General features: G+C 35.6%; 1 protein-coding gene across 6 annotated transcripts in view; it reads right to left on the bottom strand.

Moving 5' to 3' along the window:
- Nucleotides 1–18,894, bottom strand: part of CHD2 (chromodomain helicase DNA binding protein 2) — a 149,492-nt gene that overhangs the window by 48,737 nt on the left and 81,861 nt on the right. For all 6 annotated transcript variants that reach the window (XM_074234157.1, XM_074234156.1, XM_074234158.1 and 3 more), the window contains 8 exons: nucleotides 13,835–14,023; nucleotides 11,727–11,889; nucleotides 10,880–11,032; nucleotides 8,847–8,918; nucleotides 5,713–5,862; nucleotides 3,918–4,066; nucleotides 2,338–2,434; nucleotides 1,759–1,851 (listed from right to left, as the gene is read on the bottom strand). In XM_074234157.1, coding sequence (XP_074090258.1) covers nucleotides 1,759–1,851; nucleotides 2,338–2,434; nucleotides 3,918–4,066; nucleotides 5,713–5,862; nucleotides 8,847–8,918; nucleotides 10,880–11,032; nucleotides 11,727–11,889; nucleotides 13,835–14,023 — 1,066 coding nt within the window. The remainder of the gene's footprint in view (nucleotides 1–1,758; nucleotides 1,852–2,337; nucleotides 2,435–3,917; nucleotides 4,067–5,712; nucleotides 5,863–8,846; nucleotides 8,919–10,879; nucleotides 11,033–11,726; nucleotides 11,890–13,834; nucleotides 14,024–18,894) is intronic.

Here is an 18,894-nt window from a genome sequence, read left to right as displayed (position 1 = left end):
AAGAGGATGAATGGTCAAGGAAGGAGAATGAGAAAAGCAATTCAAAGCACCCTAAAAATTTGTCTCTGAAAAGTCGAAACAGTATACTTGGAAAGATTCAGACTGTTGAAAAGTCAATGTGCAAGAGGACTTAAGAAAGATCACTGGACTTGATGATTAGATGATCATTGGTGTCTTTTAAAAAAAGTAGTTTCAGTAAAATAGTTGGCAGTGGAAGCCCAAAGTTAGAAACTGAAACAACCATGTGTGTAACAGGGAAGCAGAGACATTAGTTATAGACTGTTTTTTCAAGAAGTTTCGCAATGATAGTGAGAGAGAGAGAGAGAGAGAGAGAGAGAGAGAGAGAAATGATAAATGTATGGGGTCAGAAGATAAATGACCAAGATTTTTTTGTGAATAGGGAGATCTGAGAATGACCAAAAGATACACAGAAACTAATGTTTGACAAAATAACTAGAGAAGATAAAAGGAAATGGGATAAAGGGCAAAAACAGATGAATCTGTCTTCCTAAGTAATAAGAATACTCTGGGTTTTATGACAAAGGGAAAGAAAGACCAAAGGTTGATGCTGAGAAAGTAGGAGGAAAGAACAAGAGATATTATTCAATTCAACGTTATAATTTTATAGATGCAGAACTGAGGCCAAGAGAAGTGAGGTGGCAAGTGCAGAAATCAAGTTTCGAGATTGGAACTCAAATGCCATTATCTGTAGTGTGATGGATCAACCCCGAATCTTATGTTACACTTAAAATACAAGTCTCTCATTTACTATGGATGGGTAACCCATAGGAAATGTTCCAGAAGGTAATATGAGGCAAGATACTAGAGGTCTCAAAAGGGCAAGGATAAAACTTTACAGAACCAGTGTTCTTTTTAATTCTTCTGAGTAAAAACTGCTATAAGTCAATTCAATATTAAATCTTAAGGTTAACTAAAATGATCATAGAATATCAGAGAAATGAAGACTTGAGCTTTGAGGAACGAACATGGTTTTTGTCAAAGACTACTGAGTATAGCAGTATATTTAAAATATTTTGTTAACTACTATGAATTCCAAGTTTGTTTAATGAGAAAAGAAAGTATAAAGCAATAAGTTCGCATCTATAGTCAGGAAGACCTGAGTTCAAATCCAATATCAGAAATTTACTAGGTATGTGAGACCCTGGGCAAGTCATTTAACTGTCTGCATTAGTTTTCTCATCTGTAACAGTGATAACAACTGCCTCATAGGGTTGCTGTTGAAACTCAAAGGAAATAACATTTGTAAAGCATTTTGCAAATTGTAAAGGGCTAAATAAGTGTCAGTTATTGTTATAAATAACAATAGTAATATTCATACTATGAACAGCATTATTACTAATAGTAATAGAAAATAATATTAATTTAATACCAATAATAAAGTCTTATATGAAAAAATTCTTCCAAAGTTCTCATATTTAAATATTGTATTACAAGACATTTAAAGATTCAGGAAGCAGAATCATACTCCAAGAATTCAATTTTCAAGTTGAAAAACTAGATGTTTGGGGCAAACGACACCCCAAAGTGGGTAAGATACCATAAAAAAGCCAAGTTGGCAAAAAACATATAAGAAATGGTACTTTAAATTTTGGAGGTGCTAATAAAAGCTACAAAAAGGTTTAATTTTCACTTTCACAAAAAACTCTTAATTTGTACTCCATGGAATAATAGGAATGGGGTTCACACTTAAACCAAACACTAAAGACATTTTGTTACAACTAAAAGTTGGCGCTATACCTTGAACTGTGATAGAAGCTCATCTGTGGCACTTGTTGACACTTCATTCTCTCTAGTTTCAGCCAATCGTAAAATTTCATCTATGTCCATTTCCTAGGAGCAACGGGTGCATAATTTTAAAAGATTATTAAAAACAGTGATGATAAACATATTGATATAGTCATTAAAAAGTATTGAGGTACTTAGAACAACTGCCATAAAATTTTGTTCTCTAACTTCATTTCTTTAACTTTCAAACCTAATCTTAATTATTGAAAAGAACTTAGAACACAATTAAGCCAAAACTCAGTATAAAACTAAAGAAAAGAAGTAATTTTAAAGCCATCAGAACCACAGGCAAAAAGACAGAACCTTCATACTATTCCTCAAATCATCCATTTTAATTCTACAGAAACTTGGACAAAATAAAGTTAAAATTAGCTAGTTCCTTTAAGTAATGCTTATTCTGGAACAATCTTTAAAATAAAACTTAGAATATGGTTCTGGGGAAAAAATTCTTTAGAACTGTCAAAAAGAGGAATAATATAGGTATATACATATCATACATGTATGCTTATATTTTTCCCAGTGTTTAATTACCTGAGGCTCTGACTCCTCCCCTTCCAGTTCTTTGAAGAGATCCTCTGCTCCAAATTTCAAAATAGCTGTTAGCTCTTCTTTGTTGAAAGGATTAGAACTGCAGGGGGAAAGGTAGTTGCATTCTGAAATACTTAATGTATTTCTTAACAAATTCCCAGGAAAAATATTCCATACTATCTCACTCATAATAGAAATGGCTTTAGCCTCTTTAAATACATTATTCTTCAATACAATGGAGTGTTGTTAATGTAATTTCACTCTATGCAGTGTGAATAAAATTAAGACAAGGGCATTTCCAGATTTTCCTCAGCAATCATCACGGAATATTTCTGAAGGATTGTGAAGAGAGAAATTCCTCACATACTTTTGGGCTTTATGATTGTAATACTAATCACAAAGTGTTTTCCCAGTTGCTTGAATCCAACAACATTCAAAGGAAAGTAGCTTTTCTCAACCAAATTCACTCTAATACATGGAAATTTCCATATATGTTATCAAACTCATATTTGTCAGGCCCTTTTTGTGCCCAAATAAGACAAAACTTTCATTAAACATCTAATTCAAATCTATATCCCCTCTTTCTGTACAAATAATAAAAAATAAAAATCCAACTACCATACCAAAAAAACAGAATTTGAAATATGCAGTTACTAAAAAATAATTGTCCTTCTTCCTAAATACAATATACTTTCCCCCTATTTTCTATACTATTCCTGTCTTCAACATCACATTAGCTGTTAAATGAAAGAAATTAAAGTTCCAAACAAAAACATTTTTATGAAGAATAAAGAAAAAGATTCTGATTCTAGTTGATTCATTTTTGCTGATTAATAGTCAAAACATGTTGGAATTAAAAGTGGTAGGAAAATGTTAAAATTCCTGTAAAGTAAAATTCTCTGGTACTTTGAAACTTTCCATGATCTGGTTCCAGGCTTCCTTTCTAGATTTACTAAACTTCATTCTTCTTCCCCAACATTCCCTTCCAGCCACACAGGCCTACAATATACAACAGTGAAGGGTCCATCTCTGTGCTTTACTCAGGCTGACTCTAGATTGGGAGCCTCTCTCTTCTCTTCCACCTATTCATAGAAGGCCTGGCTTGCTTCATACTCTCTAATTACAAATGAACTCTGCAAATTACTTTGTAACAGCTTTGGATTTCTTCTACATTTACTTATCTGTGTTACATGATGCACACCCCCAAAACAAGTCAATTATTGTTGGGGGGGTCTCATCTTTATATACCTAAAAATAGTATAGTACTTGTCTCATTAATGTTTAAGAATTGCTTCACTGAATTCAAATCATAAGGAAAGAGTCAAGAAACCAAAAAAAAAAAAAAGACAGAACCCAGAAAAAGTGAACAGAGCAAGTGTTAGGAAAATGAGAAAGCAAGGAAATAAAACCAATCCTCCACCCACCCAAAAAACACCTATATTAACACACTTTATTTTTTTTCAGTAGCCAGCAAATTCTAACATGACTTCTGAATGAAGAGGCACAGTGAAATCTGATTGACAAAACACAGTCTGAAGCCTACAATCAGCTGAATTTCTTTCAACTCCTCCATCAGTACTTACTTTGACCTTCCCGAGTTGTTATCCAAGACAGTACGGCCTGTGGTATCCATACGCTGGATCACTAAGTGATCCAACACCATCTTCTTTTTGGCTCGTTCAATAATCTCTTCCTCTACTGTCCCCTTTGTAACTAAGCGATAAATGTTCACCTGTAGAGCAAGGTAAAGTGAGGATTATATCTAACGTGCATTATGCAAATTCTCTGGAGCTACACAATGGAACAAGTGATGGGAATGCATCATTTAGGGAGGACAAATTAGTTCTATTCTGCTTGAACTGTAAATTCAAACTATTCAGGTAGTAGTCTTAACCAGACATGCATTTTTATTATAGTAGATACTCATCTTAAATAAAAGTATTCTGGTCTTTTTGAATAAGCAATATCAACAATTTTGATTTTTAGAGGGAATTTAGGAAAACAGGAACACTAATGCACTGGGATTTTTTTTTGTTTTTAGTTTTTTTGCAAGGCAAATGGGGTTAAGTGGCTTGTCCAAGGCCACACAGCTAGGTAATTATTAAGTGTCTGAGGATGGATTCAAACTCAGGTACTCCTGATTCCAGGCCTGGTGCTCTATCCAGTGTGCCACCTAGCCATGCCACTAATGCACTGTTAATGGAATTGGGAACTATCCAACCTTTCTGGAGAATAATTTGGAACTATGCCCAAAGGGCAAGAAAACTGTGAATACCCTTTGATCCAGCAATGCCACTACTAGGCCTGTATCCCAAAGAGCTCATATAAAATGGAAAAACTCACAAATCCAAAAATATTTATAGTAATTGTGATGGGAAAGAATTAGAAATTGAGGGAATTCCAATCAAATGGGGAATGGCTGAACAAACTGTGGTTTATTGAATGTATTGGAATATTACTAATGCTCTGTAAGAAATCATGAGCAGGTAGAATTAAGAAAAGCCTGAAAAGACTGATACTGAGTGAAGGAAGCAAAACTGGGAGCAGATGGTACACATTAACAGCAACATTGTGTGATGATCAACTATGATAGAACAGTTCAGGATCAAGGACAATTCTAAAGACTTGTGATGGAAAGTGCCATCCACATCCAGAGAAAAATTATGGTGTCTAAATGCAGAACAAAGCATACCATCTTCACTTAATAAAAGCATTCCTAAATAAAAACATAAAGACTGCTATTCATGGTCCAATTGAAATAAAAATTTAAAAAATACTCAACACAACACACAGATGGTCTTTTTGATTAAGCAATATCAACAATAAATTGTATAAAGACACATAGATGGATTTTTTTTTAAGGCTTTTGCAAGACAGATGGGGTTAAGTGGCTTGCCCAAGGCCACATAGCTAGGTAATTATTAAGTGTCTGAGGCAGGATTTGAACTCAACTGCTCTTGACTCCAGGGCTGGGGCTCTATCCACTGCACCACCTAGCCACCCCACACAGATGGATTTCTACACCTTTATGATTAAAAGATAAGTTCCATGAAAATCCATTTGTAGAGTATTTTTAACCATAATATGAACAGGAATATCTAACACTAAGAAAAACAAGGAAACATGAGTAATCATGCAAAATAAAACCATCTTTAGAGTAAAACTCACAAAAAGCCTCAGTAGCATATTATCAGTAATTAACATACATACTTTTATGTCCAGCCTAACTGAAAAGGAATAAAATGGTAGGAAAGCTCAAGGTATTCCAAAAGCTTAAACTGCAGTTGGACTTCTGGGACGCTGCAGTTTACAGACAGTCATAAAAGAGCTAATCCCTGCAAAGACTAAAATTAGTGATATCCTGACATCTCCTCTCACCTGCTTCTTCTGTCCAATCCGATGGGCTCGGGCCTGTGCTTGTAAGTCATTCTGGGGGTTCCAATCAGAGTCAAAGATGACCACTGTATCCGCTGAAGCCAAGTTAATTCCTAGGCCACCAGCCCGTGTTGAGAGCAGAAAGCAGAAGTCCTGTACATAAGGCAATACACCACTTTATGTCGTGTCTGTCTCAGAAACAGTTTCATACTCCAATAAGCCCTGTATCCCTGGAAACCCCTGCAGTTGTGAAGAAAAGTAAGATATGATGGGCAAACTTTATGGGAGCTAAAAGAATGTCGAGGACCTAATGGCAACGTGAAATTTCATCATATAGGAAAGAGCAAGCAGTTAATTAAAGGAGGGGTTAGGGCCTGAGAAAGCACATCTGTGACAGTAGTCATGTAACAGCTAAATAGCAGAAGAACCAGAATTCAATGTTAGGACCTCTAAATCTAATTTTGATGCTCTTTTCATTAATACCTTACTGCTTTATTTCATATCCAAAGACAAGTAATTACATGACTAGTAGAGAACATAGGAATATCAAAAGATTATAAATAATAGTATAAAGAAAGATAAAATAAAATACAGAAAGGTAAGTATATTTAAGATAAGGGTCCAACAGTCTGCAAAAAATGACACAGAGGTTTATGTATAATTCATATATCATGGCAATGAGAAAAGAAATTACAAAGAAATAGTTGAAAGTCAGGATTTGGAAGTACACTGAGAAATATAATGGAAAGTATATTAAGAAGAAAATGTTTATCCAGATCCCTGTCTTCAAGTACTTGAAAGTGTGGTAGGCAAGTGTGGGCCACGGTACCATTTTTTTGTTTTTTATGTTTTTGCAAGGCACTGGGGTTAAATAGCTTGCCCAAGGCCACACACCTAAGTGATTATTAAGTGTCTGAGGCTGGATTTGAACTCAGGTACTCCTGACTCCAGGCCAGTGCTTTATCCACTGTGCCACCTAGATGCCCCACCATGGTAACATTTTAATGCATGTATATGTATACACACACACACACACATCTTAGAAACACATATCAGTATACACATATATATTATAGGAATATGTGTATACATATTTATATAACTCTAAGTCAAAAATTATTTCAGTTTTTCCTTAATGATAATGATAAAATAGTACTCACTTTCAAATCAGCAATCATGTTTATTAGAAATTAAATGCTAATATTGAAAATCGATGGCCAAGCTAGTCAGAGGACCCAGTAAGGACTGACCAGCAAGTTTGGCAGGGATTTTATGGGGGGGGGGGGGGGGCAGGGGAGAGAAGAGAGGAAGGGGCAGAAGTAAGTCTTTCCATTTAAAAAAATAAGTTCAAAATTCAAAAGGATTAGGGTGTATAGATCAAGGGTAGGAATCATTGTGTCTACTGAGGCACTCCTGTATCAAAAATTTCACTAAGGGTCATAATCAAGAAAAGCAAGATAATCTTATTTCTATTCTTGGAGAGAGAAAAATAAAGTGTCGGACCATGTTTGTTTTAAGTAGAAACTGATAAGAAGAGAAAGAGAGACAGAAACACAGAGAGAGAGAGACAGAGAGAAAAAAGGAAAGGAAAAGGAAAGAAGAGAGATAACAGGAATTCAACCAGTATCCAAAGCTCATCAACAACTTTTTATTTTTAAACTTTTTAAAGTTTTGCTCTGAATAGTTAAGATGGAGTAGCCCCTGAGAGTAAATACTCTTTTTTTTTTTTTAATTGCAGTACACAATAGCAACCAAAGCAAAATTATCTTATTCGGTCCACAAAATTCACCAAATTTGAGAGTTGGAAAAGACCTCAGTGACCATCTGGTCTCACCTATATATGAACGGAAACCTCTTCATAACAAACCTGACAACTAACTGGCGTTCCAGGCTTTGCTTTTCTGCCAAATGTAACAGTGCCAATATGCTCAGGATCCCCACCCTTGGCCTCAAAGCAAAAAAGAGTACCATTACTGATGACCACACACAATTATTTTAAGTGTATTCCATGCCCTACAGCTAAGAGGAAAACAACTCTGACCATGTTCAAAATATACTCTGGCTTCAGAAATTATCCCTCTGACTTACTTGGTTTTCCCACTATTACTCTGCCTCGTGTTTTCTTCTCTGTCTCCTTCACTCTCACATTTTTGCATTCACAACTCCACACGGCTTCCATTCATTTCTGTAATTCTATGTTATCTATAGCCTAAAACCACATAATTTAGCACTCAAATGTATCACGTATCATCTTACACTTTTTCTAATTACTTCATACTTGTTCCTCCTATAAAATCCACAATAGAAGAAACTGCCTTCTACTTCTCCCAATACATAGCACAATGGCACAAGGCATACATTTAATAAATATGTACTGATTGATATATATTCCATGGGATTCAGTACAAAGTGAGAATCAGCTCACTGACTGGATGAAAAATATTCCTATTACTAAAATCAGGAATAATAAACATATCAAACTATTCTAAGTGTAAAGAAAGCTCAAAAGAAATTTAAACAGATATTTTTAAATGATACATGATACATACTTCTCATTCTCTCCTAGTGAAACTGAGTCAAAAGGAAACCCAAATAGATCGTGCTCAGCCACATCCAAAGAGTAGGCACAGTCCTGATATAAAGCTTTTGATGTTATCACCTCATCAAAGCTAATCCTTCTAAATAACCCATCCTCTTGCCTTGCTGCTCTCTAATTCCCAGAAATTTTATCACTTGAACCAATGACACTGCTGCTAGCAGAATTTATTTATTATTTAAGCCAGGGAAGGTAAACAAATCTAAAGACAGTTGCTTCTGAGAGACAAATTATTGATGTGATCTTGTCAAGGTTTGGGAATTCTTAATCCTTTTCCAAGACAGAAAGGGAGATGGTGGTAATAGTTTCTAAAACCCAAAACTTTAGTCTTTCACTACTACCTTCCTTACAGTATTATAGGGAAAGCATTTTATAAACTGAAAAGCGCTCTCTCTCTCTCTCTCTCTCTCTCTCTCTCTCTCTCTCTATATATATATATATATATATATATATATATATATATATATAAATCAGCTTCAAATTATTCTAACCTAAGGTCTAAGCCGCTCATGTAACAAAAGCCATGCTGAGAATGCTATACCTCAGATCCATCTGCATTGAAGTGGTCCAGGGCCTGCTTTCGGATTTCTCCCTTAATTGAACCATCCAGACGCTGTAGAAATAAATCAGCAAAGAATTAACAGTCAAGAAGACCAACTGCACCAAAAGCAGAAAACACTACAGGCTTTCAACCTTCATTTGTCCCCAGTAAGCACAGACTAAAAATAACCTGCCTGCCCCGTCCAGATCTCTGTAATAAGCACCCTGCTCAGGAAGCACAGCACCTGACATGGGATTTCTTGTTCCAAGATCAGAGCTGAGAGCTTCTGATGCAAGGTGGATGAGGCCTTACACTTAGGTCTTTGAAGAAAATGATGGCAATCAAATCTTTGCTTAATTACTTTGTTTTAATTATTTCTATTGGTACCAAGCAAGTTTGAATGAGAAACAATATGATGTGTCCCTACAGAAAAGTATTTCCTAAGAAAACCCTGCTCAGCTTACAACTGATATAAGCAATTTTTTTAAGTCATGCAAATTTTATTTGGTATAAACTTTTTATCACAGTACTACAAAATACCATGACACACAACATATGTATGTATAAACATAAAGCCCATGAAATTCTTTTATCTGTATTATTTTATTTCTGCCTCACAACTTTCATATGAGATGGCTAAGATATATTATCATCTCCATTTTTATGGATCATAAAACTAAGAGAAGAGAAATTAAAATTACCCAAAGTTATGAATTTTCAGTAAACTTGAAATTGAATCTGAAAAATTTAGCCTACTTCGAATTGGTTCTTTTTTTTTGTTAGTGGTTGAAAAGTGAGGAATAAACCTTAATCTCTAAATTCCCAGCCCAATGTTCTTTATTCTGACTATATTATCATCTTAAAACTTCATTCCCCCTCTCCCAAAGAATACAAATTCCAATGCTAGTAGTAATGGAGATGACCCAATGACCTAAGCTACAATGACATTAGAAGCGGAAAGGAATGGGTTCTCAGTTCTTGCAGTAAGGAAATATGATTGTTGGTTTCACAAAGAGCATAAGATTAACTTCTGATTTTATGTGGTATCCATTAGGTCACTAAAGTGAAAGCAATGGAGGAGTGGAGGGGAAATCAGATACACTAAGAGAATCTATTTCTGTGGAACAATCACACTATAAAAAATGAAAATTATTTTAAAAAATTAAAAGGAGGGGGTGGCTAGGTGGCACAGTGGATAAAGCACCGGCCTTGGAGTCTGGAGTACCTGGGTTCAAATCCGGGCTCAGACACTTAATAATTAGCTGTGTGGCCTTGGGCAAGCCACTTAACCCCATTTGCCTTGCAAAAAAAAAACCCCTAAAAAACAAAACTAATATACAATTATGATACTAGTTGATGGGAAAGTCAAACAATTTAGAAACAAATTTCTAATTCAATTCATCATAAAAACAAAACCAAAGCATACAATTCACCTCTTCACTACATAAACTTTTATAGATCACAGAAATCTCTGCCAAAATCCATTAATATCCATATAATGAGATTTTTTTTTCCTGAGTAAATCTCAAGAAGATATATCTGAATGATTGTCAGTAAGCAGTGGTAAATTGTCTACATTCTATTCAAAAGCATCTTCCAAGGAGTTAGAGTGAACTAACAAAAAAAAGAACCAGTTTAAAGTAGGTTAAATTTTCAGATTCAATTTCAGGTTCACTGAAAATTTATAAACAACACACTATGTCACTTTTTTTTCTGGTTTGTACTATATTTCTTGGAATTTCTGAGATTCCCACATCCAACAACCAAGTTTTCTTCTACATTATTAAGAGTTAGGAAGGAAACGCACCAAACTTCATTTACTTTTCCCTTTCTTAAATCAAAAAGCATGACCTTCATATGAGTACTTTATTAAGGAGAAAGACTAAAGTAAGTTATTTCAAAATGAAGGACAAGCATTTCAAAAGACCCTTCTTACACTTACTTCTAAATTCAGAATAATTAAAAGAGTTCTGATATTTTCCACTATAGGTCATTTTAATACACTTGCAGTCCCAATTACTAAATATACTTACCTGGAAAGGATAATGCTTAATAGTCAGGTATTCAGCCAGTATATCCAACATCCTCACCATCTGGGAGAAGATCAGAACTCTGTTCCCCCTCTCTCGAAGTCTTGTTAACAGTTTGTCTAAGAGGATCAGCTTCCCACTGCTCCTGATCAGGGACTGAAGAACTAAAAGTCATTCCAATAATAAAACTGAAACATTTTACCAATTCTCTAAATAAAATTTTGCTTGACTTGAAAGGATTCTTCTTCTCACAGATGCTTTTTTATGTAATCTGGTTTGGGACTTGCCCATACCACCTTACAATTTGACTTCTATCTATTCTACTAAAAATGTTCTTACCAAAGTTACCAATCCAGTGGTCTTTTCTCTATTTTCATACTTTTCAAACTTTCTAGGATATTTGAGAGCAATTATTAAACTTTTTTTTTAAACTGCCTTGTCTCATGGTTTCCACACTCTTGTACTTCCTAAGCTATTGCTTCTCTGTGTCTTTGGGGGAGTTCCTTCTTCTCTTCCTGCTTTTAGATCATCATTGCTCACCTACGTGATCTCCCACAGAACTTATGCTAAGTATAAAGAAGATGCTCAGAATGCTTCAACTAAAGAATTGAGTCATTAAAAAAAGAAACCACAACCTTAATTTCTTCTTCGGCTATTTTAAAACAGATATTTTCTTCAAATAAACTTTGTACAAGTCTTCAATAGAAAAAAGCTTCCCAAAACCAAACTTTTAAAAGAATGAGAAAGGAATTAATTTGAAGGTAGCTAGAATAGGTGAATTTTTGTTGTAGATTTAATTTTGTTGTGGTTTTGTTTGTGAATTTTAAAGACAGACAGAGTAAATACCCACCAGCAAAATCTCCTGTCCATTTTCACGTTCATTCTCTTCAGGAGGCTTAATCAGGTAGCAGTGGTTACAGCATTTTTTCAGTTCCATCACAATGTTAAGGAAACCAGATGTACTGCCTCTTGTCCCTTTGGAGAGGGCCTTATAATTCCTGGTCAAAATCCACCTGTAGATGTCAGTAATATAATTCTCAGGTCAAATTTAAAAATATAACAGGCCAAAGGGAAGAAAAAATGGAAAATAGCTTCAAGGAAAAGTGGGAGAGGGGCAAAGTGACTTTTTTCTATTCATTCAAGGTCTTCATAACTATAATCATTTTAAGGTATCTCAACTCCATGACTACAATGGTTAATGTTAAGTCTTAAAACAAATAATGAAGAAGGTTTCTTCTCTCAAGTTATCTTAACAAGAACCAATCAAGTACAAAGAGTTTCCATCCTTCCAAAAAGCCAGAATAAAGGATTTGGAACATATAAAAAACCTGTTACAGACAAAAAAAAGTATATTTGGTAAAATGGCTGAATATTAACAACTTGGCCAGATTGTTGGGTTAAAAATGTATATGCTGATGCCTTCCTGTGATTTTCCATCAATAAATGCATAATTCTCTCTTCTTCCTTTTCTTTTATTTATTTTAAAATTTTACTCATCCACTTTCTTCTTTCCATGAAAAAAAAAGACTATGAACTTGGCAGCATTAAAAAAAAACATATAGACTTGGCAAGGATAAACTGAACCAAAGCAAAATTCCTTCAGAAGCTTAGCTTAACTAGAAGAACAGCCTATTTAGGTTAAAGAGCTGTACCAAAAGCAGGGCAAAAGTGGGAAAACAGTCTCAATTTCAAGCTATTTCCAGTGTTTGGTTTTTCCTTCTATGTTCACAGACAAATTTTATTTTTAAAAATCTGTTCTTTCAATGACATGCAACAATAATTTTCAATCATTTTTTGGGTAAGGTTTTGAGTATTATATTTTGGTTCCTTCCTTCCTTCCTTCCCCTGTCTTCTTCCCACCTCCCTAACAGAAAGTAATATAATGTAGACTCTACATGTGTAATTATCCTAAACATAGATTCATACTAATCTTGTTGTGAAAGAAGAATCAAAGCCAAATGGAAGGAAAAAATATTAAAGAGGAAAAAATTGTCATAATACATAAGGCAAATTTTAATAATTGAAGATAGTAAACTTTGGTCTTCATTTAAACTCCACAATTCCTTCTCTGGATATGGATGGTATTTTCCATCACAAGTCTTTTAGAATTGTCTTTGATTGTTGTACTACTGAAATGAACAAGTCCATCATAGGTGATCATCACCCAATATTGTTTTTAGCACATAATAATGTTCTTCTGGATCTGCTCATTTCGTTCAGCATCACAGACATATTTTTTAAAAGTCTTATTATCTCTCACCAAATATCATAATTCTTTCCATGTCACAAGTACTGTAAAATATTGGACTCCAAATTCAAGTAGGTTATGGGCAACAAGAGAAGACAGAAGGGAAAAAATACTATTTTGTTTTTTTAAATGTGTTGATTATTAACAAAGCATAACTCTAAATGGGATGCTTTTTAAAAATTTTTTATTTTAATGGAGACTTCTAATGTTAAAACACTTTTTCAAATATAAATAACCAATCCAAAACTTTGATTTCTTCTAGTTTTAAATTATGGAAGCCATAATCTGAGCCAGTGTCAGCCTTCCTACAACAAAGCCCAAAACAAAGCTACAAATTCTTTTGTGTTAAATCTATTGTATATAATTTACTTTGGATGAGAAAGGATGTTTCTTCCCTTTGAATATTCTTCAACATAATGATCTGTTTCCTAGGGCAAAGAGGAAAGAAGGGAAAAGGATCTTTATTTCTCTGAGAATTGGGCTACATTTTGAGTCATTTAGCAAGTAAAGAATGGTACTAATTCTCCGCTTGTGCTAACAAAAAAGGGAGGGAGGGACTTGAAAAAAGTCTACCATAATTCAGCATAGATCAAAAATAAAAAAGTAAAGCAGGATTTTCACTGGGTTTGCTTATCTGAAGGTTACAAATATACAGCTCTAATTTCTGCAGGCTCAATACAATTCAATGGTCAGGTCAGGAAGTAACTTACTTATAATACTGCTTCTGAAGAACAGACATCTCCACCCTGAGAATCTGTTCCACTTTGGCTGGAAGGGATTTTTCCACATCCTTTTTTACTCTTCGAAGAAGGAAAGGCTCTAGAACTTTATGAAGACTCTGGTAACCATTCTCTCTCCCCTTTCCATGATCATCTTCAAAATCTTCCCAGAACTCAAATCTAAGAATGAAATACTAATTTTAAATAGAAAATATATATCCTCTATTTAAATTTCTAAAAAACATTTTACATTTTTTCATCATGAAATTAACCTCTAAAAGAGGTAAGTAACCAGAATAACAATATTGATTTCTAATTCTTATGGAGAGAAATAACACAGAATAGAAAATCAAAAAATGAAAATGAAATGAAACAAAAAATAATCCAATATTTGAACACTGATCAGAATATAAATATAACTATCTGGGTTACCTAAATAGTTAATGTTTGGTTGATGAAATAATCAAATTTCTGAGACTTGTATTTTTTGTTTCATAGAATTATGAAAATGAATACAGAAAGTAATTATGAAAATTTTATGAAGGAAAATTATGGTGTCTATAATTTTTTAACAAAAGGTAATATACTTGGGAAAAAAGAATTGAAAACATCAATCAGGCACACAATCCAAAATTTCAGTTGCTTCTTAAAGAAATGTAATTATTAAAAAAACCTATACTGTTCCTTGAGAGAAATTTTAGAGGGTTCTAGTAAAACAAAAGCATATACAAAAATGGTTGTCTTTGACATCAAAAGAAATCAAGAACATGGAACACAATCCAAATAAAAGCAAAATTATTTCATAATATGAAGTACATAAATTTATAATGACTAAAAAAAATTACAACATTCTTATAGGATGTCCTGAGACTCCATGTTGTTACTACTCAGCTAAGGATAGAACACAGTATCTTGCATCCTAAAGGAAGTTAATAAATATTGTCTGAACTATATTAACTGAGTTCAGTTTAATGGGCCTGATCCCTATATTCCATGATCAATAATGTTATTACACAATTCTGTAGTCTGACAAACCCACAGTGCTAGGCAAAATCATGTAGATCAATCAACTCAACTATCACAACTACTCAATTCCAAATACATACATACTCAGCTTTGTGCATAATAGCATATAATTTGCCATAACCAAATTAATAAAATGATTGAGATTTTACAAGATTTACTGTCCCTCCCTTGAACCATGCACCATGTAAAAATTATCAGTGCTTTGTTTTAAGCACTAAAAGATAACAAAGGAGGGCGGAGCCAAGATGGCCACATGGGTTTTAGGAGCTCTCTGATAAAAACTCATAAACTAAGGACTCTAACTAAACTTTCCAGAGACAGAACCCACAAAGGGACCCAAGTGAGGCAGTTCTCCTTAAGGTAACCTGGAGAAGAACAGAAAGGCTCTGCTCCCCGGGATCAGAGAGGCGGCCGCCAGAGCGAAAGAACTTCAGCCTCCAGGAGGGAGCCCCAGGGTGCTGGGAGCCGCACTCACAGGAGCGGGGGAGTCGCCTGAGCTGCACCCCGGGGAGCACCGGGCACAAAGTGGGGGCTCTGCCAGAGCGAGCATGTGGAGCCCAGCCCTCAGGGCACATAGCCAGCAGTTTGGTCTTTCAGCAGCCCAGATCCTGAAACTGAAGCAGGCGGAGCCGGTAAGCAGGAGCCTCCAGGGCATGAGCCCATTGAGCTGAGGGAGGAGAGTGAAGAGAGACTGCAGAGCTCTGTCCTCTACCCCTGGAACAGGACTCTGGAGCTCTGACCACATTCAGATCCTGATCCCAGTCTAGGCCCCCCCATAAAACAGCAGGGCCCCCCCACCTCAGCCCCGTGGCAGAGGGGGGCACTTATGGTCATTCACAGACCAGGAGGGAGGACAGAGGCTCACACACTGAGATCCTTGTGGGAGTGTCCCAAAAGCTCAGGAAGCACCCCAAAAACAGGCTTAGGCTGGGAAAATGAACAAGAGGAAGACCATTGAGAAATATTTTGCAAATGAGCCCAAGAAGGATCAAAATACTCAGTCTGAAGATGAGGAAGCACAAGCTCCTGCATCTAAGGACTCCAAGAAAAACAGAAATTGGGTTCAGGCTATGACAGAGCTCAAAAAAGACTTTGAAAATCAAATGAGGGAGTTGGAAGAAAAACTGAGAAAAGAAAGGAGAGAGATGCAGGAAAAACATGAAAATGAAGTCAGCAGCTTAGTCAAGGAAATCCAAAAAATGCTGAAGAAAATAGCAAGCTAAAAACCAGCTTAGGTCAAATGGATAAAACAGTTCAAAAAAGTTATTGAGGAGAAGAATGCTTCAAAAAGCAAAATTGGCCAGATGGAAAAAGGGATTAAGAAAACTCTCTGAGAAGAACAAATCCTTCAGACAAAGAATAGAATTCAGGGAGATTGATGAATTTACCAGAAATCAGGAATCAATACTTCAAAACCAAAAAAATGAAAAATTAGAAGAAAATGTAAAATATCTCATTGAAAAAAACAACTGATATGGAAAACAGACTTAGGAAAGATAATTTGAAAATTATTGGAATACCTGAAAGTCATGATCAGGAAAAGAGCCTTGACAGCATTTTCAAAGAATTACTACAGGGAAATTGCCCTGATATTCTAGAAGCAGAGGGCAAAATAGAAATGGAGAGAATCCACCGATCCCCCCAAGAAAGAGATCCCAAAAAACCAACCCCCAGGAATATTATAGCCAAGTTCCAGAACTCCCAAGTCAAAGAGAAAATGTTACAAGCAGCCAGAAGGACACAGTTCAAATATCGTGGAGCTGCAGTCAGGATCACACAGGACTTAGCAGCAACTACATTGGAAGCTCATAGGGCTTGGAATACAATATACCAGAAGGCAAAAGAGCTTAGAATGCAGCCAAGAATGAACTACCCAGAAAGGCTGAATGTCCTCTTCCAGGGAAAAAAGATGGACTTTCAATGAACCAGGGGAATTTCAAAGGTTCCTTTTGGAATGGCCAGACCTGAACAGAAGGTTTGATCTTCAGATACAGGACTCAGGTGAAGCATGGAGATTGGAGGAGAGGGGGGAAATATGAGGGACTTAATGAGGATGAGCTGCATGTATAGAAAAATGATACTGATAATATTCATATGAACCATCTCAGTTAATAGAGCAGGTAGAGGGAGCTTTTATAGTTGAAGCACAGGAGAAAGCTGAATTCAAAGATAAAATGTGGTGTAAAAACAGAGTCAATAGGAAAAAAAGGGAAATGGAATGAGAGAAAGAAAAAGGAGAGGGGAATAGTCCAAGATATTTCACATAAAAAGATTTTTTTTTAATTACAATGACCTATTGCAATGATATGGAAGGGGGGAGGCAAAGGGGAATGAGGGAACCTTTGCACTCATCAGAGATGGCTAGGAGAGGAAACAGTAAAAGAGAACAAAATGGTAGTTTTTTTGGTCAGAAGAAAGTCTTGAGATCATATTATCAAAAATATCAACAATTCACTTCTAAGCTATAGAAAGTGTGTGTGGGGGGGGGGGGGGGGAAGGCTACTACTTTACACTAAACTTATGATTATACCCCAGAAGTTGTTTTTAAAATAATTATCTGATATTAGAATGTTATTGTCATAATTCTCTTTCTCATAAACATCAACTACAAAAAAGTACTGATTATATGAGTTTCCCAGGGTTCTCAATAATAAGTTATTGTGACAAGTAACAAAGACTCTCTCAAACACTTGACTATCTTGCAACTCTTCTCTATGTCTTCCCAAAAATTCGAGAATCCACTCAACATACTGGAGACATTCCTCAATTTCTTCCAATATCATAAAAACCTCAAAGGAACCTCAAGCCACTCATCTGTCATCCCATGCCCTTGATCAGTCCATCTTCTCTGTCTAGTATTCCTCATTGACATCTTTCATTCTTGTTCTTTAAAGTTCCTTTTGATTTTATAATACAACCTGATTGGGGGGTGGCTAGGTGGCCCAGTGGATAAAGCACCGGCCTTGGAGTCAGGAGTACCTGGGTTCAAATCTGACCTCAGACACTTAACAATTACCTAGCCATGTGGCCTTGGGCAAGCCACTTAACCCCATTGCCTTGAAAAAAATCTAAAAAAATAAATAAATAATAATACAACCTGATCATACCCACAATTCATTTTTCTACTTTAGCTTTGTACAGACAGTAGAGTTGCAAGACTTTTTTGTTGTTAAAAGAATCTTGGTATCAACAACTGCTTTGCAATTTCTCAAAACATTCCAATACTCTCCTCAACTCCTGGTCCAGTTTACTGTCTAGATATAAATATTATTGGACAAGTATGCCATTTCAGAGATATGGTAAAATCTGGCCAGTGGGCAAATTATTCATCCATTTGGTCTTTCCTTTGTGAATGGTTATTGATCTCTTTTAGAAGGCTCTGCAATGTATGGCTTGATTTAATATGTTTACCAAAAGCTCTAAAAAATCATCTGGAGGACCTCACTGCACCAGACTCAAAATATTATCATTTCTATAGTAAGGACTCCTCTACCTAAATTTCTACCCCTGACCTCTCTTTTGAACTTCAATCCTACAAGGGGCAGCTAGGCACAGTGGATAGAGCACTAACCTTGGAATCAAAAAGACAGGAATTCGAATCTGGCCTCAGACACTTGACTGAGACACTAGCTGTGTGACCTTGGGCAAGTCACTTAACTCTGACTGCCTCACATCCAGGGTCATCTCCAGTAGTCCTGATTCATATCTGGCCACTAGACCCAGATGGCTCTGGAGGAGAAACTGAGGCTGGTGACTGAGTACAGGCAGCATTTCCCCTCACTCAAAGCCAACTCAGGTGGCTTCTCAAGGCATCACCTCTCTAATGTTGTGGTCTTCTTCAAAAATGGAGGACAAAAAAAAAATACCTTTACAATGAAATTTAGCTACTTTAAGTTCTATGTCCCAGAGACCTCTCTAAATTAATGTGTTCAAAATGGAACTCATTAATTTTCCTCCCAAATTCACCCATTCTCCAAACTTGGCAATATCTGTTGAAATATCACCATTGTTCTAGCCTTTTTCTT

The sequence above is a fragment of the Macrotis lagotis genome, chromosome 4 (assembly GCF_037893015.1).
Source record: "Macrotis lagotis isolate mMagLag1 chromosome 4, bilby.v1.9.chrom.fasta, whole genome shotgun sequence".
Lineage (NCBI taxonomy): Eukaryota > Metazoa > Chordata > Mammalia > Peramelemorphia > Peramelidae > Macrotis > Macrotis lagotis.
Note: the sequence above shows the minus strand (reverse complement) of the source record. Positions and strands in the feature narration are given on the sequence as shown.